The following is a 24,769-nucleotide window of genomic DNA, read 5'->3' as shown; positions in this document are numbered from 1 at the left end:
ATATATATATAGGTGGTCCTTAGGATACAGCATTTATGACAGATTTCTAAGAACTCATGCTTTTGCTAAGAATGTCACATGCCTCAATTCTCTGACCACCTAGAATGAAATTTTCTAAAATATCCTAGTGACTGATTACATTAAATTATTTTCCTAGAGCAGCCTTAGATGATGCATTACATCTTACATTGCAGTAATGTTTTGTATTTAGAAAAAAAAGAATATCTTCCAAGAGATGATACTTATAAAAACTGTGTGTTGTGTTTTTACAGATCATATTTGAAGCAATTAGGGGAGTCTCCATAAGAAGTGACATTGCTATAGATGACATTGTCTTCCAAGCAGGACCCTGTATAGGTAAAAAAAAATGGACTTGCTTATACAATTGGGAAATATCTAAGTTGTACAGATAGTAGGTTTAGTGATAGTTGATACTTCTCCTTCTGAGTCATCACTGAATTAATCTCGGAGTAATATGGTATTAAGAGATGCTAGGCTGCTGGTGGAGACATTTTTTGGATTAGATATAAAAACAAAGTCTTAACAGTAAGTCAAATTTCCCTGGCACTCTTTGGAAACACATAGCTCTAGGCCTAGTTTTTTATTTAAAACCCAGCGCTAATTAAATTATGTAAAATGATGAACAAATATGAAAATACTTAAAATATCCTTCCCTCTTGTCTGCTTTAGAAATGGAAGACATGATTTTGCATTCATCGGGGTATTCTGAAGACCTCAATGAAATTGAATACTGAATACATTTTTCTGATACAGTTGAAGAACTATGTAAGTTTTATACGTGAGGAACTGCACAACTCCTTGTTTTTTTAAAAAAGAATGATAAATACTGTACTGTTTTGAATATGTCACTGATATGTACAGCAGACTCAGAGCACTCCTGCTCCTTGCATTTGCAACAGAATTATTGACTCAGGGCTTTTCAAATATTTCTATTGTATTATATTGTCTTTTGCATGTGACATCAATTATTACATAAGGGCTTTCCATTTTGCACAGATCATTCAAAAATACTTTAGAGCTTTTTTGTAAATCTTTTTGGCATATACGTAAAGAGAATTAAAATCTGATGTGCTATCTTAAATCTGCATTCAGTGAATGTTTTGGGTTGGGTAGAAAGTGGGTTCTGCTGTTTTTTATTTCAAGGCTTATACATATTTTGAAATAATGAAGTAAATAGTATTGGATGTTAGTAATACACTGCAGATTGAATGCAATTATTCATTATAACAAATCTCTCAGAAGATATAATCTCATACTGGTAATACTTTAAATGTTCCATATGAATGATTTTTTGTTATTTCTTGCCAGAGCAATTACAGTAATGAATCTATTTGTCATCCATGTGTATAACAAATGGACTTCCATTAATGTTTCAGTGCAATTCAGTGTAAGTTAATGCTTTATTAAAATGCAATGCTGTTGCCTTGCGTGTCTTAGAGACAGCACACTTTTTAAAAAATGTAAACATAGTTATTTAAATAAATTGGTTTATACATTCACATAGAATATACTTTTTATATGCTGTACCCAACCACAACTGATTTTCATTTATGTTAATAAGAAATTGAGTTCACACAACATGTTAACTCTTAGGACGTGATATGTGTGTTTTTGTATTCAGGATTGCTGTTTTAAAATTACCCAACTATCTAATAAAAGTAATTTTAAATAATTTCTTATTTTATTGCTCTGCTTTTCTCTAATAATTGCCATAATAATACACAGTCAAGCCTTGAATTTTCAGATAGTTAAAGGGCTTGAACCTTCAGTACATTTGGCATACCAGCAGAACAAAACATCCCTGCAGCCTGTTTATTCTGCTGTTAAGAGTAATCATTCATTTCATCATTGACTATCCCTCAATATGAGGATAATGTCTGCCAGGGGGGTGATTTCTGCTGAGATATGACAAGTAGTGCCTTGGATGGGGGCGGGGGGGAGGGGCACAAGTGTTGGCCAGGACATTAGTGCACGTTCCTTCCTCCTCTGCCGTTTCTTGGCTTCCTGAGTAAGACAGTTCTCTTTAAAGTAGGCTGTAGCTTAATGTATGGTGCAGTGCCACTGAGAACTGTTACCAGCCATCACTTCCCAGTTTGTCGGGTTAATGCCACCCTTCTTAAGGTATGCTTTCAGGGTGCTGTTGTAGTGCTTCCTCTGTCCTCTGTGGGTCCTCTTGCCATGACTAAGTTGAGAGAATAAAATTTGCTTTGGGAGATGTGTCAGCCATCTGCACACAGTGGCCAGCCCAGTGGAGTTGATGTTTCATGATCTTTGCCTCAGTGCTGGTTATGCTAGCTGCAGAGAGGATGCTGGCATTGGTGCAGTGGTCTTCCCATCTAATGCAAAGGATCTTCCTAAGGCAACATTGATGGAACCATTCCAGGCACTTAAGATGGCTTTGAGATGTCACCTACATCTCACAGCCATAGAGGAGTGTAGGGGGATAACCACTGCATTGTAAACCAGGATCTTAGTTTCCATATACAGATCTTGGTCATCAAAGACACAGTGAAGGAGCTTTTTGAAAGATATGCTGGCACAGCAAATCCTATATTCTATTTCTAAATCAAGACTGACTGACTGACTGACTCGGAGAAGTGACTGCCAAGGAAAATGCTTGATGTTTTCCAGGGGTTCTTCCCCAATGGTAATTTGTAGGGAGTGGGGGGCAGCTTGTGCTGGGGTAGACTGATGGAGCACTTTGGTCTTCCCAATGTTACAGGAGAGTCCCAGGCTGTGATAGGCACCTGAGAAAAGGTCAAGGGTGGACTGCAGATCCGTTTCAGTGTGCACAAGGATAACACAGTTGTCAGTGTACTGAAGGTCAGTGATGTCAGTCTTGGTAACTTTTGTTTTACTGTGAAGGTGCTGCAGGTTGAAAAGCTGACTGTCCATTTGATACTCAGCCCCAATTCTGGGAGGAAGGTGGTCATGGATAAGAATCAAGATCACAGGAAGGTAGATGGAAAAAAGGGTTGGGGAGATAATGCAGACCTGCTTGACACCAATATAGATGGTAAATGGGTCCATCAGTGATCCGTTGCAAAGGATTGTGGCAGTCATCCTATCATGGAGCAGCTTGAGGACACTGATGAACTTTAGTGGACAACAAAACCTAGCCAGCACCTTCCAGTTCATGGAGTTGAAGGCCTTGGTTAGTAGGGCTGTGTGATATGGCACTGTTCCATTTCGCCTTGAGTTTCGATGGTTCGACAGAATAGTGTTTCATCTCAAATTTCATTTTGAGTCAAAACAGCTGTTCCATTCTGTTCCATCAAAACAGAAAGGCTGTTTTGACCCTGTTTTGAGTTTTGCTGGGGACGGGAAGTCAGCCCAGCTGGGCTGACTTCCCATCCCCAGTGTGTTGGGGGCAGGTGGCAGCCCAGCTGGGCTGCTTCCTTGTCCCCCCATGTTACATTATGCTGGGGGCAGCCCATCTGGGCCACTTCCTGTTTCCCTGCAGTACATCACGTGATGTAGCACAGGGGACAGGGAAGCAGCCCAGACGTCCCCGGCGCGATGTAGCACGGGGGGCCAGGAAGCAGCCCAGCCATCGCCCCTTGCTGGATCTTGTGCTGGGGATGGGAAGTCAGCCTAGCTGGACTGACCTCCCATCCCCAGCCTACGGTTGAAACATTTCAACTTTCAAAATGTTTTGACCAGCCTTATTTTTGTTTCGAGGCTATTTTGAGGGCTTTTGTTTTGTTCTGATTTTGTTGGAATGAAATGGCCAGCAAAATTTCGCACAGCCCTATTGGTTAGGTCAATGAATGCCATAAACAGCTCCTTGTGTTGCATTCTACATTTCTCCTGGATCTGTCATGCAACAAAAATCATGTCAGTTGTTCCCCAAGATGGTCTAAAGCCACACTGGGATTCTGGAAGGACATCCTTGGCAAGGGGGAGGAGGCGATTCAGAACGATGTGAGTAAAAATCTTCCCAGCAATGGAGAAGAGGGCAATGTCTTGGTAGTTCCCACACGCTGACTTGTCCCCTTTCTTGAAGATGGTCACAATGTTGGCATTTTTAAAGTAAGGTGGATCTTCCTCATTAACCCATATTTTGATGAGAAGCTGGTGAAATTTTTAAGCTAGTGCTGTTCCACCAGCTTTGAAGATCTCTGCAGGGATGCTATCTGGGCCTGATGCCTTATTGTTCTTGATCTGAGTGATGATATGCCGGACATCCTTGAAGGATGGGGGATCAGCAAGAGGTTCTATTACTAGGTGTTGAAGGATGGACTCGATGGTGACAGCTGACACCTCAGATTCACAGCTGAGCAGAGTCTGAAGTGCTCCTTCCAGCATTGCTTGATGGATACATTGTCCATGAGAAGGGTGGAGCCATTCTGGGATCACAAAGGGGTTGGGCCATTGGAACATGGCCCAGGGAACGGCTTTTATTGCTTAAAAGAAGCTTCTCATGTCAGCATGGGAGACAGGTGCCACTTTAGTTAGGAGGGGCACGTGTCTGCCTAGCGACCAGCCAGTGACTGGGAGGTGGGTCCCCCTGTGGCAAAACTTACTGACTGGTGAGTGGCCATGCTGCTCCCAAAAGCAGACGCGGCACTCCCAGAAGTGGCTGCGGTGCTTCTGGAAGTGGCCGCAGCCTACATCCGGCACTCTCACTCCCTGGCCAGTGCTTGCAGGGGGGGCATTGGTGCTCCCACCTGCCCTGCCTGCCCATCGCTTAAGCGGGGAACACTGCCAGTCAGGGGGTGCACCAGCGCTCTCAGGGGGTGCATATGCACCCCTGTGCACCCCTATGTGTTGCCACTGTTGGTCAGCAAAACTCTGGATCTCCATAGCCTTTGCTTACCACCACTGGTTCTTGATGTCCCACAGCCTCCTCTGAACTACAGATTTGGAATATTCTGTATGTAGCCAACATAATAATTCCTGTGCCAACTGCCATTCGCTGACAGCACAGGGTATGTGACTTGAGAAAAGGGAGTAGCTTAGGAAATACTCTTGTGTACACCAAAAGACGCCAGCTGCTTTTAATGGCCACTTGGGTCCATCAGCATATGGTGCATATTAGACCAAATTTCAGGCTACTTTAATTTATACCTGGAGTACAGTCCAATGCAGAGAGCTCCTCCCTACCTTCTCATGTTGCATGGATCAGTACTTGGACATACGTCTCTAGAATGCCAGTTCTTTTCTTAAATACTGGAGGTACAAATTTTTTATATGTATGGGCATTTCCATACCGGAAACCCTCGCTTTTTGTAGGTTTGGCATTCACAGTTCCAAATATTCATGAATGCCGAACCCGCATCTTAAATACACTTAAAGGAGCTCCTCAGGAGTGCTGCACTCCTGCTGCTGCCAGCGCAGCCATGGCCCCTGCCCCAGCCACCGGGGGCACTGTATTCATGAATGCAGTGCCTTATTCACGTATTTCGCTATTTGTGAGGGATATGAGAACGTATCCCCTGTGAATGGCGAAGATCTTCTGTATATATGTGTGTGTGTGTGTGTGTGTGTGTATGTATACACATATGTATGTATGTATATAATTTGTATATCCATATATATAATTTATATATAATATATACCCTTTGTGTATCCATATATATTACAGCTACACATATACAAATTATATACACACACCCATACATATGTGTGTACATACACATATATACATATGTGTGCACATACACATATATATGTGTGTGTATGTATGTATATATATATATGTATGTATGCGTGTGTGTATATAAACACCCCCCCACACACACACACCAAAATTTTGATTTGTTAATGAGCAAAAGCTGACTGAATCATGGGCATTTTTGGGGAATTAAAGGCCAGGGAACCGATGCCTTCAGGGCTAGCTGAGGTGAGGACTGTTAATTCAAGTTGGTTGCCAATCCCTAAGAAATTCCCAACACTAACATCATTGTTTCTATTGCACACTGAAAATGAAAACAAATGGAAATTATGACATGTGGTAAGGGCTGATGCAGTTTTTCAGTTGTTCAGAAACAGAAAGCAACACGTGTGTCAGCCAAATGACTGACTCATCTCTCAACCTCCCTCACAATTTACAGCACACAATTCAAATTAGGCAGCAGGAAAACGCATTCAAAATTAGGTGGTTAAAAGCATCAGTCTCTGTTGCTATGGATAACCTGGAGTGAATTTTGTATGTTCCTATTTTATGCAATAACCAGAATACAGAATTTCTGCAAAAATCACATAAAAAAATATACAAGAATCAGATTTTGTTCTCTATTATGATGCAAGTCTGATTATAATCTTTCAGTTCCACTGAATTACTCAGAAATATGCTGATGTAACTGAGATCAGAAGCATCAGCAGTCTCAGATATACAGCCTAAATTCTACCCCTTGCTATATACTTGGGAAACCTCATTGATGTTAGGATCCCATGAGAACAACAAAGAGCAGAATGTATCTCTAGAGAGTGTGGAGCTGTTTTGATTGCTGGAGGAAACCTCACTTCTTTCACCTCCAATTATCTGCTTCTCTATATCTGAATTAGAAGGGGGAGAAAGCAGAAAGGTAACATTCAATTGCTTCTGTGCCTCCTGTATTCTGAATGTCTCTAGGGCCCACCATGTAAGTTAGAGCAGTGTTTTAGGGCTGTGCAAAGCTTCAGTTTGCAATTCGATTCAGAGAACAGTACGGTAAAGAAACACAACACAGAAGAAGTCACACATTCAGATTCATAGCACATCACAGAAGAAGACACCATATATATAGTTATTAATAACCATAATCATCATAGCAGAGCCCACTACACACAACACAGAGTAAACAAAACACAACACAGAAGTCAGACACACACACATTTTCCAGCACAGGAAAGATTAATATGAAGCATGCTGGAAAGGCAGGTGCCAGGTCTTCTGGCAGGGGAGGGAGAGGGGCTAGAGGGGGTAGGGAGAGAGCTAGAGCTGCAAGTTCCGTTTCCTCCCCAAACATAGATGCAACCTCTTCCCTAGCAGCTATAAGGCTTCTGCTAACAGTGGAAGCAAGGAGGTGGCATCAGTACCTGATGTCCCTGCACCTGCACCACCTCCCCTAACTCCAGAAATAGGCACCAGCAGCAGAACGATGGTCTCCTCCACCTCAATTTCATCTCCCAGTGTGAACCTCCCACTTCCAGAGGAGGAGTTGGATCTGGAACCAAGGGATCTAAGTGTCCTAGCTAAAGAAATTTTGGGGACTGAGGAGGAATCTGAGTTTGCTCCACACCTCTCAAAGTTCCCGTAGAGCCAGGCCTCCTCCTCCAGAAAGCAGCACCTTGGAGGAGGCTGAGGAAGCTCAGGCAAGTGGCTTCGCTGAGTCAGGTCCTCCTGCTGTTGTGCCTCAGCCTGCTGAGGAGAAGGAGAAGGAAGGATCCCTACCCTCAACCCAGACATGGAGGAGTAGTGTAGTGTGGGATCATTTTTAGGTGGCAGATGATCCCAGGTTTGCTATCGGCCAGCACTGCCGAAGGCACATCAGCCAGGACAAGGAGACGAAACACTTTACCACCATGGCGATGCTGCTGCATCTCAGGAGAAAGCACCCCCTTGTCCTTCTTCCTGCACAGCCTGGCACCAGCAGGAGTGAGCCCAAAAGGAAGTCCCCTGCTTGCTCCAAAGCCCCTGTCCCCCCAAAGCAGAGGCAGGCCACCCTGGAGCAGTGGGAGAAAGCCACAGACAAAGGGGGGTGCATTCCCATTGTGAGCGAGATCTGGAAGTGTTCGCCCAGAGCATTGGGGAGATGCTTGCTCTGGATGGCCAGCCCTTCTTCTTAGTTGAGTGGCCAGGGTTCAGGTGGCCCATGGCATTTGTGGCCCCATCTTACCAAGTGCCCACATGCACCACCTTTAGCAGGACAGTGGTGCCCTCCCTGTATGATGCATGCAGGGAGTATTTGAAGGAGGAGCTGTGCAAGGCAGGTCTGCATGTAGCCTTGTACTTCACCTCTGACATCTGGAGCAGCCAGGGTGGAGATCACACCTATCTCTCCCTCACAGGGCACTGGTGCAATCAGTCAGGCTATCGGTGGGCTCTCCTCCAAGCTGAGGTGCTGGATGAGTCCCAAATGGCAAAGGAGATCATGGTAGCCATAAACTGCATGGTACAGGGGTGGCTCATTGGGTAGGGCAAGCTCACCTGTGGGTTCATGGTCACCGACAATGGGGCCAATATGGTCAAGGTGGCCCATGATGCCAACTTTGTTGGCATCCACTGTGTGGCACACAGGCTGCACCTCATGGTTGGGGATGCCTTGGAGGGAGACAGGGCTCCTGGTGATGGCACCGCCACCACTACCACTATGAGCCACCTCATTTCAAAATGCAGGGAGTTCGTGGGCTATTTTCACCGCAGCACCAAGGGTGGCAAGATGCTATGAGAGAAACAGGCAGAGCTGAGTATCCCACAGCACGAAATCATGCAGGATGTGAAGACTCGATGGAACTCCACATACCTGATGCTGGAAAGGTTGGTGGAGCAACAGAAGGCCATCCATGAGATGGCCTTGCTTGAGATCAGAATCAGCGACCCCCTGAACAGAGTTGAGTGGGGTACCATCTCCCAGATCTTGGTGGTCCTCAAGCTCTTTCTCGAGGCCACGGAAACCCTTAGCGCTGGCGATGCCCTCCTCAGCCAGGTAATCCCCATAGTAAGGGAACTGGAGAACCAAATGGAGAAGTTTAAGGGGATCAATGTTCTTGGCTGGGGTAAGCCACTGTTACCAGACATGCAGGCACTGGTGAGACAGCTGAAGGAGAGCGTCAGGAGATGGCTGGATCCTTTGTGGTTCAGTACAGTCCACATGCTGGTGGGCATGTGCGACCCAAGGGTGAACGGGAGCAAGTGCACTGGCAGCACCAAAACCCTCAATCACTGGACGCAGGTGCTGGTCAACAGAGTCAGGGAGGCAGAAGCGAGGGGATGTGAAAGAGGGGGATCCACTTTTCTGTGCCAGCAGTCCCAGCATCAGCACCACGGAGTCTCTTCCACGCCAGCCGCTGCCAATATCTCCCTGACAGCTGGCAGGCTTCATGGCTGCAGCAGGGCTAGTAGGCCTGCAGTTTTCCTCGCTTGTGCCCTAACACAGACACAGTCACACAAGCACCCATGCCATGAGTTTTGCCTGTTACCTGTCTGAGATGCGGGGCACCAGAAGCTCCTACACCTATCTCCTTGAAAGCTGGCTGGCTTTGTGGCCTCAGCAGGGGCCACCATCCCTGCAGTTTTCACTCTCCTGGTGCCTTAACAACTACACAGTGTCACCCATGTCATGAGTTTTGCTTGTCAGCAGCTTAAGGTACAGTTTCCCAGAAATTCCTGCACTTGTCTCCTTGAAGTAGGCTTCATGACCTCAGCAGTGGCTAGCATGCCTGCAGTTTTCACCCTGCTGTGGCTTAACACACACACGTGATGCAAGTTTTGCTTTCAATACTTTGAGGTACAGTTTCACAGAAACCCTCGCACCTATCTCCTTGAAACATGGCAAGCTTCGTGCCCCCAGAAGGGGCTACCATACCTGCAAGTTTCATCCAAATCAGCCAGAAAAATGGCAAAGTTATAGGTATTTCATTGATTCCCCATTTTACTCTATAGCTGAATCTCTGAATCTCTCTGAATAGGCACTGAATCTTTCGAAGCCGATTCGGCCAAATCAATTCAGAACAGCGATCCAAATCTCTGAATCAAATCGCTGGTCTTTGAATTGGCCGAATCTGAATCAAATAGTTCCCTATTCACACAAGCCTACAGTCTTTGAGCTTTCATTATTACATAGTGGCAATAGGCAGGAAAACTGCATATGACTTCCTCCACTGACAAGTACCTATTCTGTGATAGGGTAGGAAGTGGAATAAATCTGCTCCATCAGCTTTACAGTGGGTGTATCTACATGTGCACTTTAATGTGCAGTAGCATTAAGGCAGCACATAAAAAACTGTGCTAATACACTAATGTGTAGTGCATTACAGTAGGCTATTGTTCATTAAAGGTCACTACAAAAAGTGTTCACTTTGCTACTGTGCATTAGGGCAGCTTAATTGCCTTTATGTAGTTCCTTACATTAGAGGTACTAAACTTAATGTGCAGTAGCAAAAGCGCATTAATGCATGTGTAGACACGCCCAATATGTATAAACCCATCCCATCCATAGCAGGAGTTGGGGATAATTCCTAAACATTATGTACACTTTGTATCTTTAGAGCAACTTAAAGAGACCACAAAGATTTGGGGACAATGCCAGTACTGTGTTAGGTTAATCATCCACCTAAAAAATCTCTTCAGAAGTTAGAGGGACAAATGAATAAAATGAAACCCCTGTATGTCCTCAGCTCTGTGGACAATGCCATTGTAACTATGAAAATAGAACCTTCAGCAGCAAATACAGGATCCCAGATTTTCAGTGGATTATTTGTTTGCTGTAGAAACAACTTTGTATTGTAGTAAAACCAAAGTTGTTCTGAAAGAACAACTTTTTCCATTGTCTCCCTTCTGTTATAATAAATCGGCTTTATTTTGCTATCTATACAATATTTTTATTAACTCTTCATTGCTCAATGTTATTACTTAAAATGGTGCCAAATTCCACTCTCAGTTACATCAGTGCAAATCCTGAATAAATAAAGATTTCCTGGTTTATGCCAGTGTAAGTGAGATCAAATACTGACCCCCATGTATTTCAGACCAAAATATATTTTATGGGCTGATTCAACAAAATGTAAATCCAATTTTACTTTCATGTAATTCCATGCAAATATCTCATGATGAGCACCCAAAAGTTTAGTACTTGTCACAGCCTGGAACACCACCTAGAACACACATCTTCCAGAGACTTAGTTTCAATGCTTTATTAGTGAATAATTTTATCTGTCTGATTTTGAATACACATAAAGAATGCACTCATCAGAACTGCAAGTGCTCTTTTTGTAAATTTAAAGGCTATACAATTTAAGAGCAATGCTGAAATAGGCATGAATTGCTCTTACGTTACCACCTACTACAAACCAGACGCTCCGACTCCTCACATTCTTACCAAGCAAAAACAAAAATCCACCCCTTGCTCCTTCACACAAACCCTACTATTATCTCTATGTTTTTGTGTGCAATTAATGTAACCATTTAACCTAGAGGTATATTTACCATTTTTTTAAATTGTAGAACTTCCTTTACAGCAACTTTTACATTGTAATTTCATATGATTTCATAAGTTGGCCTCATGCTAGGAAGTATAATTAAAGTGGTAGAGAGACATCTCCATTCACTGAATGTAGAAACATTTACCACTCCCATTTATACTTATCTTTCTCCACACCCATCTCCATGCTCCATTTTTATTTCCTTCGTTTCTCCTTTTGTCTACTTTGTCCTATCGCTTTTTCTATTCTCTCCTTCTTGTTCTTAACTTTCTCTGAAATTTTCTCTCTCCCATTCTCATTCTCTTTCATGTACACCTCCATTGCCATTGCTCTTTCTCTCTTGCTTTCCCCATCTTTAGAACGTTCCATATTTCTGTCATATTAGCTTTCAGATCTTTACCTCATCCTTCACTTTTATCTCATGCCTGCTCTTTTCTGGGGTATTGTATTTCTTTTTCATCTCTCATCCACCACAACAGTGGCTCCTCTTCTCTCAGTTCAGCTTATTCTTCCTCTCTACCCTACTCCAGTAACTGCTTTTTCCAAGACTTGGAGAAAGACAATTGTTTTCTCTGTCCCTATATACTAGCAGCCTAATACTAAACTGGCTGCTTAGTGTAGCTGTCTTGTTCCCTTTGGCTGGAAGCCACACTAGCAGCTCAGCGGAGGTGTCAGTGCAAGCGTAACAAAAGGAAGTTGTGAATGTGCTAGTGCCATTGATGGAAGCCCTCCCTGTCCCAACAGTTAGACTGGAAAACTCCACCACCATGAATTTGTTCTTCTAGGATCCCCTAACAAAAAGCAAACAGATGCTGAATGAGCAATGAGTTGTAGCAGTAATCACAGAAGCTCTCATTGTCTGTCATTGTGACAGACTATGGTTGTGCTGTAATATTTCTGGGAAACTGCAGGCAGTGCTTTCTTAGTGGGGAATGGGACATCAAGAGATCAGTGGGCTGATTTGTTCATGAAGACCCAGAGTAGCACCAGATAGATTTCAGCTTCAGCACCTGTAGAAGACTCACTGCTGCTTCCGGTGCCAAGGGGGAACATGAAAGCAGAAAACATCTTGAAAAACAGGGGTGCCCAGATATAAGGGACTGAGAGAGAAGGGCCTAAGGAGAAGCCTGAGATTTTGCAGGGACCGAAAACATTCAGGCCTGTTTTTCCTCTCAGAGACTGCCTGGAACGATGGCTTAGGCTTTGTGGCTCCAGAACGCTGCCTCTTGTATCACGATTGACCAAAAATGTTGTTTTGTATTTGGAACAAGAGCTGTTTGCTTTGTTGCATATGACCTGGGCATGCTCTGTCCCATCAAAGAGGTAAAGTTCCTTTCCAGAATCTTATCCAGAAGGAGGCCATAGATGATCAGAGAGGTCAGGACCAAAGGGCCAGGTCTTTGGGTCTGAGGGGTCAGGGCCTCACACTTTAGAAGCTATGCTTGGCCTGGCTTCCAAGGGAGTCTGCGCAAGGCTCGGTGGGCAGGAGGGTAGCATTCCAAGCAAGTGCTGCCCCTGACACATATTTATTCGCTTCCATGCTAAAGGATCCCTTTGCAACAAAAATAACTAGGAAATGTACTTTTCTTTGTTTTGTTACAAAGTAAAGACAAGTCAGAGATTTAAAATGATACTTTAGGGGTTGCAGAAACCAACATCTTTACTTGAAAGGCTTTGTTTGGCTCAAGAACTGACAATATTCTGTCCAACCCCAAGGAGTGAAAATATTTAGAGGATGCATATGTTTACATTAATGACTGTACATCCCATAGCCCTTTAAAATAATTTCTCAGTGGTAAAATCATTTCCCTGTGGAAGATGTGTTAGATTCTGCTGCCATCTAGTGGAAAGGACAGGACCATCTTCAGTCTGAAATCAGTAAACAATACTAAGCGTGTCTTTAATCTGACACAGTCATCTAAGCCTATCTTCTGTGTCTTGCTGTTGCTACTTAAAATGTGTGATGACCTTCCCTGCTGCAAATTCTTCTATTCTGGCCAGTGCCTGATGTGAGTCTTTTAATTAAATTATCTGTTATCTGGTCTCAGAATGCAGTGTTTCAGTCTGACTTTGTCTCTTTTGGTAATTCTGACATGCTATACCTATTATCCATAACTTTTTCTAGGTATAGTTATGGAGTCTAGGTCTAAATAAACAAATTTTGACATAATCAGCCTATGATTTGGAGCTGTTTGCTACCTTTATCCTCAGCTTCCTTCATGGTGTTTGCTAGTCTCACTTGATGCTTGTTGTTGTAAATTAGATTATCAACTCCTAAATCCAGCTAGCCTCTGTGTCTGTGTAACATTTAGTTCAACGGGGCCTGAATCCTAATCTGGGTGGTACGTCCATATAGATAACAAAATCTATTGATGATATCTGTGGCATTTATTATCTGAGGTCCCTTCCAACCTTAATTTTCTATGATTCTATAACTTATATGGGAGATACATGAAGGAGAAAATGAACCTAATAGGATGCAACCTTTTAAGGATACTCTTTAAAGAAGTTTAAATGTTCTGCACTTAAGAGAACAAATGAAAGGGCAGCATACTAAAGTATGACAGGATAAACTCAAAACACACTGAGAAGAACTTGCTTCTCATGTCGTGTATCCTAATCCTGAAACAACGTTAATCAAGCAAGCCAGTTGCGGCAAAAATACTTGTGATTTTTTAAGAAAAAAAATAGGTGTCATTCTATGTCAATACGGCATAAAACAAGAGTAAACAACTGTCTCAACTTGTTCCCACACATATCGTCTCAATTTGTTGTATATACAGATGGAAATCATGCTCCGATAACATTTAGTTCCCAATTTACATGAATAGTTTGAACTTTTAACAGTCTTTTTTGTGTTTCTGTCTTGTTGACAACAGGTTTATTGCACTATATTTACAACTTTTACAGCTAACCAAATAACACCTGATGTTGACAATTGAAAACTAACATACTGAGACTTACCTGACTGAGCAAATTAATTAATTTTAGCATGTTTCCCCATGGAATCAGTTTGTCATTTCCTTTATGTTTAAAGCCAGCTGATAACAAGTCAGGAAAATCTTTGGAGATACTGCAATAAGGATAATCTAAATTCCATTTCCATCCAAACTTGGCATCATGAACAGGTCTGAAGATGGGCTGCTACTGTAGCTCTCTGCATTGATCCAGCACGTGTTATGTCAAGGGGAGAGAGACAAAGCCTGATGATAAGGTCCGTGACGCTCCTCCCTGAAGAGTTCTGCGGGCTGTGGCATTCAGCACTGGACTGAGGCAGTGGAGCGGAGCTGCAAGGGCACATTTCATGGCAGCTCCAGTAGCAAGTCAGAACCTGCTCCAAACTTGTATCTGGAGATGACTCCTTTCCCTCCTTAAATGGGAGACAGGTTACACAAGGTGGGGGGCTCAAAAGAAGTTTGAGGTGATGATTACTATGTCACTCCTTCATGTGTTTTGGGTATAGCTGCCAGCACCCTCCAAGCCTGCTCAGTGAGGACAGACCTTTGGCTTTGTTCTCATGTCATTCAGCATCATGCAAGCTGCAGGGCAAGGCAAGGCTGGTGACTCTGCGAGGCAAACAGATTACTGCAGAGTAACTTGACTTTACAACAGCATGGAAGTGGAAGGACACAGGAACATAGGAAAGCAGGGCTGGCAGGGACCTCACCAGGCCATCAAAATTGGCCCCAGGCCCAAGACAGCACCATCTCTAAACCATCCCAGCCCAGTATCTGTCCAGCCAGCTCCTGAACATTTCCAGGGATGGAGATTGTACAGCCCCTCTAAGCAGCCTGTGCCAGTGCCCCCCCCTCTGACTAGCCTAGGGGCCCTGCCACAGGTTCAAATGAAAGCTGGATAAGAACCAGCCATCAAGTTATTACACATGTTCAAGCACTAAGGTACAGCCCTGTAGTGGGAGGGGCCGTTATATGGCAGGATACTGCAGGTGTGGCCCTGCTCAATCTACTGTGCCATTGTGCCATGCATGTACCCTTGGAGAGCCTCAGAGGCAGAAAGCCCCTCCCCCCTTGCCTAAACGTCCCCAGCCTACTGCAGCCTGAGGCCTTTGACCTACTCCAGCCCGAGGTCACGTGTCTGCACGGCCCAAACCCCAGGGCCATGCGCGGGCTGTTTGTGCCCGGAGGACTACATCCCCCAGCATGCGCCGCGCCCCCGTCCGCAGCGCATGCTGGGAAGTGTAGTCCTCACAGGACTCTGACGCGAGCTTCCCCTCAGGAATACTTAGCCAGGAAGAGGAAGCCGAGCCGGGCACCACCCACCCGGCCCCACCCCCTCTTCCTCTGAAGGAGGAACCGCCCCCTGCCCAGTCGCAGCCAATGGCGAGCGCAATAAGGCGTCACGCGCCGGGCACAACGCGCGGCCATAATCTCGCGCCTAGCGAAACTGAAAGTAACGGGCAGCCCCGGCCTTCCCCCCCCCGCCTCTCTCAGCCAATGAGGCTTCTCGTTACATCGCCTCCCGCTCTCCTTCAGCCAATAGGCTCGGGCGTCGCGCTCTGTTAGCGTTTCCTCCCCACCAGTCACCTTTTCCCCTCCCCGCCGGCATCCCAGCGCCTTGCTCAGCCAATGGGCCGAGGGCTTCGCCGAGCGCTGTGACGTCTCCCCCTCTCCCCGCCAATGGGCGCCGGGCGCGCGCAGCTGGCCGCTTCGGCTCTCCACGGCGCGCGTTGGCAGTTCCGGGCGGGGGACTAGAGCTGGCACCAAGATGGCGACCCCGGCCAAGCGCAGAGCCGGGGGCAGCGTCGGGCAGGACGCGGGGGCCGCCGGCCAGGGGAAGGTGCAGCCGCCGTCCGCGTTCGTGGAGGGCTCCATCGTGCGCGTCACCATGGAGAACTTCCTGTGAGAGCGGGGCGCGGGGATGACGTCAGCGTGTGGCGGCGGGCAACGGAGGGGCTGACGTTAGGGTGTGGCGGGTGTAGGAGGCAGTGAGGGAACCTCCCTGTCCCCCGCACGAGGTCTCATGCTGTGCTGCTCCCCCCCCCCATCCGCCCAGTAGGACTGAGAGTCCCCCTTGAGTGGCCCCCTAAGGACCCATCGCTGGTTGATTGGGATACCCAAAAGACCAAACCTTTTCGGGAGGGAGGGCGCGGAGGACCAGGACGAGTGCGCCGAGGGGGGACACCAAGCACAGCATGCTGGGTGCTGCCCCCTGGGCCGAGGACAGGCAGCAGATGCTCAGGAAGCAGCAGACCCTGCCCAGTGAAACCAGCAGCGTTGCTAGGTCTTCAATACGAAAATTATTGACTTGGAAGCTCAAAATGATTGTATGCTGAAAAAAGGATGCAAATAAGTTTTTCTCTTCTTTACTTTATGTTGCTCACTGTAATCATCAGTGGGTGAGTGAGAACCAGGTCCTCAAAGTTGAAGCATTTCTTTATTTCGAGGCCATTGGTCATAAAAAAGTACTGACAGCGAACTTAAAAGTCAGTTAGGCCTCCCTGAGAGTGACTTGGGTTTTGCCTGTGCTGCATGAATGAGCTGCCTCAAAAATTATCATACTTTTTGAATGCTTTTGATTTTATTGATCATATGTCGTACAGGGGTTGAAATTATCATACAAATGCAATTATTATCATAAACCTGGGAACACTGAGTGAAACTGCCTGGAGGTGTGAATGGGCCATAGATGGATAAATGGCCTTGCAGCCCTTTGGGGGAGAGGAGAGGGGAGGGGAGGGGAGGGGGGTGTCCTCCCAGCCAGAGCCTCCTTCTTGGTTGGGTAGATCACTAGCTTGGCTGGGCCGAGGAGGAGGTTGACCAAGCTTGTTTGTTATGTCATTGGGTGAGGAAGATGGCTAGCTTGGCTAGATTCGGGAGGAGATTGACCTGGAGGTCCTGGGACTAGGTGGGGCCTAGTTTATTGGTCTAGGACTGGGACTATGTGAGGCCTAGTTCATTCAATCACGTGGGACTAGTTCATTTTTGTAAATGAAAAGGTGAAGGGAGTAATGCAGCCCTAACCTCAGCAGGCGGTGAGGGGGCTGCAGCCTGGCACGCTCCAGGTAGGCATGTGCTAAGGTCTCCCTCTGCTCACAGAAGGGGCAGGTTTTGGGGGAGTCTGTAAACTTCTCTAGATAGCCCCCCATGGTGACAGCTTCGTGAAGGAGCTGCCAGCTGAGGTCCCCCGGTGGCTTGTGGGATCGAGGCGGAGTACAAGCTCATCCACCAGGGACCCTCATCCTCACCAAGGATGTCTTGTCACTGTGTCCAGGGGGGATGTAAGGGCAGGGATGATGGAGAGTGCAGAGCCTGAGCGTGTACAGCTGGTGACGATGGGCTGTCCAGAAGCAGACCAGTGTAGTATCCCACAGCCTGCTATAGAGAATCCAACAGTGTGGTGGAGAGTACCATGGGGCCCCATACCAGCTCTGGGGAGTGGGGACTGTGCTTATGCAGGACCTGGTTCTGTGTGATGCAGGACAGGAGACGGGGCAAGATGGACCTATGGTCTGACCCAGTAAATGGCAGCTCTTATGTCCCCAAGGGCTTTTCTCTGAGGGTCATGCCCCTGCATATGGGGGGTGGGGATTCCCCTCCTTTGTAGTCTCTCACAGCTGTGATTGCAAGAATGGACAGATGGAGTGTAACCAGTGCCCTGGTGTTGCTGAGCCTGGAGTCATCCTGGGAAACATCAGCGCTGGGTAGTGCAAGCTGTTCACTGCAGGGAGCTATGGGAGGAGGTGTAACTACAAGACATGGATTTTCTGTGTGAAACCATTTAATGGCATTTTAATGGCATTGTCGGAAAAACTGCTTTGACATAGGGATGGCCCAGAGTGTTGGATTCAGTCATGAAAATAGAAGAGCCCTGTGGTTTTATATATGTTGGAGTTGCAGTTAAGTACACTTAATTATGTAAAACTTTGTTTGTGCACATTAGAAGGAGGGAGTCTGACTTAAGTGTGCCTTCTGAGAACAGCCTGCTCTCCCCTTTCTGCACCTCTGGTAACCTTGTTACTCCCAGTACTTTACTTCTAATGGCAGCCTAAAAATGATGGGATCTGGTCAGCGTCAGGTCTTCTAATGGCACAGCAGTTGATAGACTAAAGAAGGATATGCTGTCTGTCAGTGTGTCTGGCAACTTTCTGGTTGGCAAGTGAGCATGCTGTGTCTGGCTTAAATACAAAACCTGAGGAGTGTAATTAAAATTAACTTACTGTAAGATAGAAAGCTATTGTAGGTATCTGCACTTTTGTGCCATGAAATCAGAAACCTTTGTAGAACTTAATATACAGCACAGTAGGCTGTGTCTGACCTTTGGATATAGACAATGGTCATTAGGATCTGTGATGCAGAAGATGGCTTGTGTCAAATATGACACACTTCAATACAACTTTAGGTGCTTTTGTTTATCAGTTTTGTCAAAATTCTGCTTGCCCTTTTTCCCTGAATGAAAAAAGCAAACTAATAAGGGTGAAATCCATGCTCTATCAAAGTAAATGGCAGCTTTGCAATTGGCATACCTAGAGCAAATTTTTCAAATTGGCATACCTCTTAAATTTTTCATTCTCTGCAGTCCTTATGGAAAAGGATAGACGATCACTACAGCTTGATGGCTTTTCTTATGCTGCATCAGGTGATGTGGAATTAATTATTTTTATGATGCAAATTTTTATACAAAGCAGTATTTGGGGAAGCACTTAAATCTCATCTGTAGTATTGTAGATGTATTGTTGTGTTGTGCTGTGGTTGCCTTAGACCACTTTGATGTTACTTTGCATACATTTGTTTTGTTTAAAATTCTCACTTTTTTTCTAGTATACTTTACTTTATATTTTATAATGAAGACTAATGTGAAATCATGATGTCTTTCAGAACATATGATTATTGTGAAGTGTATCCAGGACCTCACTTGAACATGATAGTGGGTGCTAATGGAACAGGAAAATCAAGCATTGTTTGTGCCATCTGTCTGGGATTGGCAGGAAAACCTTCTTTCATAGGGCGAGCAGACAAGGTCAGTACACATTTCTGTCTTCTAGGTACTTAATCTAGGAAATCACTGAGGGCCCTGTTCAGCAGGAAGCAGCTGTAATCCCTGTACTTTTGTGAACTCTATTTGAAGGTGCTTAATAGCTCCTCAGCAAATAGGGCCAAGTCTCCACTTGAGAGCTTTGATTGCAGAAGTCAGTGAGACAGATGCTGTTAGCCTCAATGCACTCAGTAACAACAGAGCCCTTCTTTCTGCCACCAGAGTAACACCAGCTCAACTGAGAGAAGATGGTTGCTGCAGTAGGCTGGGCTCTCTAACCTGTTGGCACAGCTCTTGTAGTTGAGCAGGACCTGGACAGAGCTGCCAAAAGCCATGCAGTATGCATGTGGCCTGTTAATTTCTCTGTGACAACTACTGTCTGCTGCCAGTACTGGAAGCAGGGATAGCCTCCGTAGGACAATACCTAAGTCTGCCACACTGAAAAAGCTCTCCGTGAAAAACACAGCTCTGCTTTAGGTTTGCCAAGGAGTGACTTAGCAGGACAAGATAAACAGAGAGAATTTGCATTCATTCTGAAAGTATTTAATTCATGTTGGGACACTCAGATGACCTAAGTAACATAACTTAATGAAAACTCTATGTAGGGCTGGGGAAATGCATGGAGATTGTACAAGTAACATTTAATTCTGGCTTTTAAAATTTGATTTAAGTGACTGTGCTTTCCTTATCAGGTTTAACACATACCTGTAACTTCACTGTAACGCAATGTTGCTTTTGAGTATCGTTTGAAAATAAGTTTAAAAACCCCCCAAAATTTTGGTACATTGAAGTGTGTATGTGGGGTGGAAGCTTTTTTTCTTTCTTTTTTTTAACACCATATGGAGCAATATGGTAATTTGTGCATTCCTGTTCTTTTCCTCTTGTTTCCTGCCTAGGGAGTTTTGGGAGACTGAAGTATTCTTCTAAAGCCTCAGTAGGTTATACAAAGTGGCCTTTGTATGTTCGTGTTTATAGACTGCAACAATGACCTCTGACAAACACTGCAGGGCCCACTGTCACCCGTGATTTTAGTGCATCCCATAAATGGGAACATGTAGAGTCCGTTGGCAAGCAATATATTTTTTCTGTCACTTTGTCACAAGAAATGTATTATTATCTCTGTAGTAGTGTAAAATAAATTTCTTGATTAGACAATGGGATTTTAAAATTTGTTGTGACATTTTGAGAAATTCAAGAGTGAATTTCGTGACATTGGTTTGGCAGCTGAATAACATGACCATCTAGAAGTGGCTGTGTCCATTAACTGGTCACTTAGTGACTTAATCATTCTTCTGCTTGTACAAACAATTATTTTCAAAATAGATGGGTTTGATGGGGCCAGCTGTCAGGTTTCTCACCTTTTTTATTTAAGTATTGTGTGCACTGCTAGAAAACAAAAATGAATATGGCTTTATCTGAAACTCATTTTGCTAAATGAGTTTCAAATTATGGTTCAAGTATCAAGCTTTAGGTAGGGCATGAGTTTTGGAGCAGTCAGCGAATTACAGCAAACTGTAGTATGACCCTGTTCACTAAATCACCCTATTCTCTCTTCTCTGAAGAAACTGAAGCCCTGGTCTATTATTACTGTCTAATGGGCTTTCGGTATTGGCCATGCACTGTCTGTATAGTAAGTGCATGTTTGAGAACTGCGTGCAAAGTAACACAGATTGGTATTGATTGTGTGGTCAAATATTCAAAAGCTGTTACGAGTTTTCTGGGAAATTTGACTTTAGAGATGCCTTTGTTTTTCAGGTATTAAATTCTGTAGCTCTTTCGTTGCAGGCTGGTTTCTTTGTAAAGCTAGGCTGCTGTAAAGGCACAGTTGAAATTGAACTGTAAGTACTAAAACCACCTTTTAGTTTTCATTTGTTTCTGTATCACAAAATAGATCTGCAAGAAGTCTAGTATAGTGCTGTCTCCTGGCTTGAGTAGTTCTGACTAATTTTGAAGTTGATAATATTAATTGGCTTTCACATGATTATAATTGACCAGCTAATAACCTGTCATATTTGCCATAATCTCAAAATGCGGCTCTTGGCACACAGAAAAAGAAAAGGAGTGAATGTGAAAATACCGTTCCTTGATTTAATTTGTTTTAGCTTTTTATGTATTCAACTTTCATATAATGCAGTTGCAGTGTTGATTAAGTGAACACGTGGAATGCAGTATGTAGTTGTACCTTAATTGCTTAAATTTTGTTTTTATGTAATAGAGAACTCTTTCTTAGCTTGAAGTTATCTGTTAAGATTGCAGCACAACTTCATAACATTGGGTATTATGGGCAAAAATATATAGCTCATTTCCATCCAGTTTTAATTTAAATACGTAGCAGGGCCCCAAGAGACAGTTTACATACATGGAAGATAACACGTCCTTGGAACTACCTTTCTGTCTATTTTCTTTCCCTTTTGTTTGACACAATTCTTTGGTGCAGGAGCTACACATTTTCATGCTTTATTCTTGGTAGCTGGTTGACTTTTTATAGCTCTAATCATTTTTTATGGTGTGATAATTACTTTGCATGGGAGGCTGGTTTAATTTTATTGTGTGATTAACGAGTTAATTGCATAATATATGTAACATATAGCAATGGCCTAACAGAGATAAAATATTTGGCTATGAATTAGTGAGAGGTACTGAATAAGAGTGTTTTGAAATCCAGCATAAGAAACAATATTGAGAGCTGTCTAGAACAGTATTGTTTGGAAAGCAAAGATGGTCTTGTTTCCAGAATAAAAAGGTGAAGAAGTGACAACTGAGTCACCTTGGTGGTGTGTGAAAGTTATTCAGGATCTTAGTGAAAAACCTGGGGTATTGATAAAGAAATTTGGGCTAGGACAAATGTGTGGTAATGCAGGGAAAACTAATTGTAGTGTTGGAATCAGAAAGAAAGAAGATGCAATGACTGCTTCCTTAGGATGATGATTTGTACTTTTTGGATAGAAAGAAACTAATTATTTGTAGGGACTGTTTGATTTCCACTCTTTCAGGAGATACGGGTGAAGCCGAGGATTATTATAATCCTAATAACATAATATTTCATAAATCACTTGTATATAGAACGTGTGAATGTCAGGAGTTAGGACTTGGAACATCTCACCTGTTGGTCAGGAAGTAAGGCGAATAAGTGAGAACTGAGATGACATGCTTACACTGCAGCAGAATGGATAAAAAAGAATTTAATTTTTGAGTATGTTTGAAGTAGTAACTTGGTTAAAAGATGTATTTTCCACTTCACTTTGATGAAGTGGATATATTTATTTATTTATTTATGTCTGTTCTTCTAATTGTTACTAGAATTTAGAAATTTAATAATAATAAATGTGTAAGGTGACACCAGCACAAAACTCATAAGTAATAGTTCGTATAGTAATTGCAATCAGCACTGGCTTCTGGTATGTCAAAACTGTTGGAATGCTTTGACCAAGCTGCATTTCTCCACCAGTATTTGATGTCCATAGGACTTGTACTCAAAAGTTGTATTAAGTGCTTATGGACATGCCATCATTTATTGCCTTAATACGGTTTTGTAGCCTAATTTTAAGGTTCTATTTTTGATGTGTATGTACTTAAAGCTGTCTTTTAAAAAAGAACTAGAAGCAGTAAGGCAACATAGATAATTTAAGTCTGATTACATTCCTTATTTGGAAAATTTGGCAAGAGAGTGATGGCATGCAGAGGCAAATAGTTTACTATCTGGAGAGATCCAAATTGAACTGAATGTCATGTTTAATCAGTAGAAAAATTTCAAGATGGAAAATATGGAATGAGAAAGTGATTACATCTGTGACTGCTTGTGTAAATCCTCATGTTTGCAATTAATGTTACATTCTTAAATGTAACTTGCTGATTTCCATTAATCTTGTATTAAATATTAAGGACAGTTACTCATTTGCCATTCCCTAAAAGGCTATAAGATTTCTGATTGTAATGTAAGAGACTAAAACATGCAAGTAGTTTAGTCAGGTATGAAATGCTTAAACTAGTAAATACTTAACAGTTTTTCTATTAATCAGATTTAAGCCTCCTGATAATCTTGTTATCACACGTGAGATTCATGCGGCAAACAATTCATCAACATGGTTGATCAATAAAAAGCCTTCTTCCTTGAAAACAGTAGAGGAGCAAATTGCAGCCTTAAATATCCAAGTGGGCAATCTGTGCCAGTTCCTCCCCCAGGTAAGAAGGAATTTTACTTTTAAGGCATTATATATAAATGTAGGCCTATACTTAGGTTTTTTCAGCTTCTAAAAGTACTTCAGTAGAAAGGACAGAAAGAGTTGTGGGGTAGAGAGAAAGCTATTTTAGTGTTACTGTGATGAATCCATTTTAAATATTTGTGAGTGCAGTACGCCTAATGTTTTATGGCTCAATTTTGTCAAATTAGGTAATCATTCGCCCATTACTTGTTAACTGGCATAGTCTAATGGATAAGAAATGGGTTTAAAAGGTCTCCATATGGGTGTCTGGGTGGTAAATAATCTTAAATATAACTTTTATTAAATATACAAGGTACTGTCTGAGTTCTATTTGTTTTATGTGGAACACATGTTTGAGACAGAAAAGTGGAAGAGAGAATCTGGGATCTGTTATGCAGGCAATTGCCTGCAAGATATATCTGCATTAGAAAATAAGAAAATTCCACTAGACCCTTGCAGTTCTAGGCAGGAAAAAGATGATGATTTTAAAAAACATGCTGACTGACATAGTTTTACCAAGTGGTACTTAACCATGTTAATTATCCCAGGAGCCTAACTGCTTTAAAACATCCTCTTGGTAAGTGAGATCTTAAGGAACATAGCTTTAGAACAAACTTTTGGAGCATGATGGAGTGACATGTTTAGCTTCCCAGGGCAGTCTTTTTTTTACTTAGAGAAGTTTGAAGTATTGTGTAAGTGGGTACTTTATCCAATTGACTTCTGCAGGAGAGTTCCCTCCTTCATGAGTTCCTCAGTCAGTTTTCCAAAGCAAAGTTCAGTAAACAACCAAGCCAAGCAAAATCCTTTGTCCTGGGAGACCAGGAGAAGAGCCCTTTTCTGCTGTAGCCCCAGTACAGCAGCTTGGCTTCTCCTTGAAGCAAGCTCTTCCCTTAACAACTTGTTTTCTCCTTCCACTTATTTTCTCTTTTTGGAACTTTTAAAGCTGTCAGTAGGACACTCGCTCCTTAGCCAAATACCCCACAGTTTAGCTGTTTTAGCAGGGCTGACGGTTCCTCCTTAAAAGGACAACTTGTCCTGTTACATATGGCTGGATAGTAGCTGCTATAAACTATGGGCAGAAATTGTCATAAATTGGGGTTTAAGCTAGGAAAGCTCTAAATGGGCATATGTTAACTACTTTTGCTTTTGATAGTGGAGTTACTGGCTAGCCTGTGGTGCATAGCTTGGGTTCATGAGTATTATCAGTTGAAGAGTGAATTTCCAAAACCATCTGATACATAACTGTGCTATAAGCTTGTTGCCATCCCTGAGCAGAGAGGCAGTTAGCCATATTAGGCTGAAGTCAGCGTAGGGATGTATCTTGTAGGCTAAGTAAATCAAAGATGCATACGCTTTTATGAGCCAGAGCTCACTTAATGCAATGCTGTGAATGATGTAATCAGATCCATTAGTAGCGTTTGAAAAAG

At 43.5% G+C, this 24,769-nt stretch overlaps 2 protein-coding genes across 3 annotated transcripts in view; both read left to right on the top strand.

Annotated features, from left to right (window-relative positions):
- The window catches only part of MAMDC2 (MAM domain containing 2), a 157,844-nt gene extending 156,148 nt beyond the window's left edge, over positions 1–1,696 (top strand). For both annotated transcript variants that reach the window (XM_019517471.1, XM_019517472.1), the window contains 2 exons: positions 273–357; positions 691–1,696. In XM_019517471.1, coding sequence (XP_019373016.1) covers positions 273–357; positions 691–755 — 150 coding nt within the window. In that variant the 3' untranslated portion in view covers positions 756–1,696. The remainder of the gene's footprint in view (positions 1–272; positions 358–690) is intronic.
- Positions 1,697–15,840: 14,144 nt separating this feature from the next.
- SMC5 (structural maintenance of chromosomes 5) overlaps positions 15,841–24,769 on the top strand; it is a 118,603-nt gene continuing 109,674 nt past the window's right edge. Inside the window, exons 1-4 of the mRNA XM_019517470.1 lie at positions 15,841–16,007; positions 18,984–19,125; positions 20,926–20,978; positions 23,160–23,322. Coding sequence (XP_019373015.1) covers positions 15,874–16,007; positions 18,984–19,125; positions 20,926–20,978; positions 23,160–23,322 — 492 coding nt within the window. The 5' untranslated portion in view covers positions 15,841–15,873. The remainder of the gene's footprint in view (positions 16,008–18,983; positions 19,126–20,925; positions 20,979–23,159; positions 23,323–24,769) is intronic.

This window comes from Gavialis gangeticus, unplaced genomic scaffold (genome assembly GCF_001723915.1).
Source record: "Gavialis gangeticus isolate Ggan-Ray unplaced genomic scaffold, GavGan_comp1, whole genome shotgun sequence".
NCBI lineage: Eukaryota > Metazoa > Chordata > Crocodylia > Gavialidae > Gavialis > Gavialis gangeticus.
Note: the sequence above shows the minus strand (reverse complement) of the source record. Positions and strands in the feature narration are given on the sequence as shown.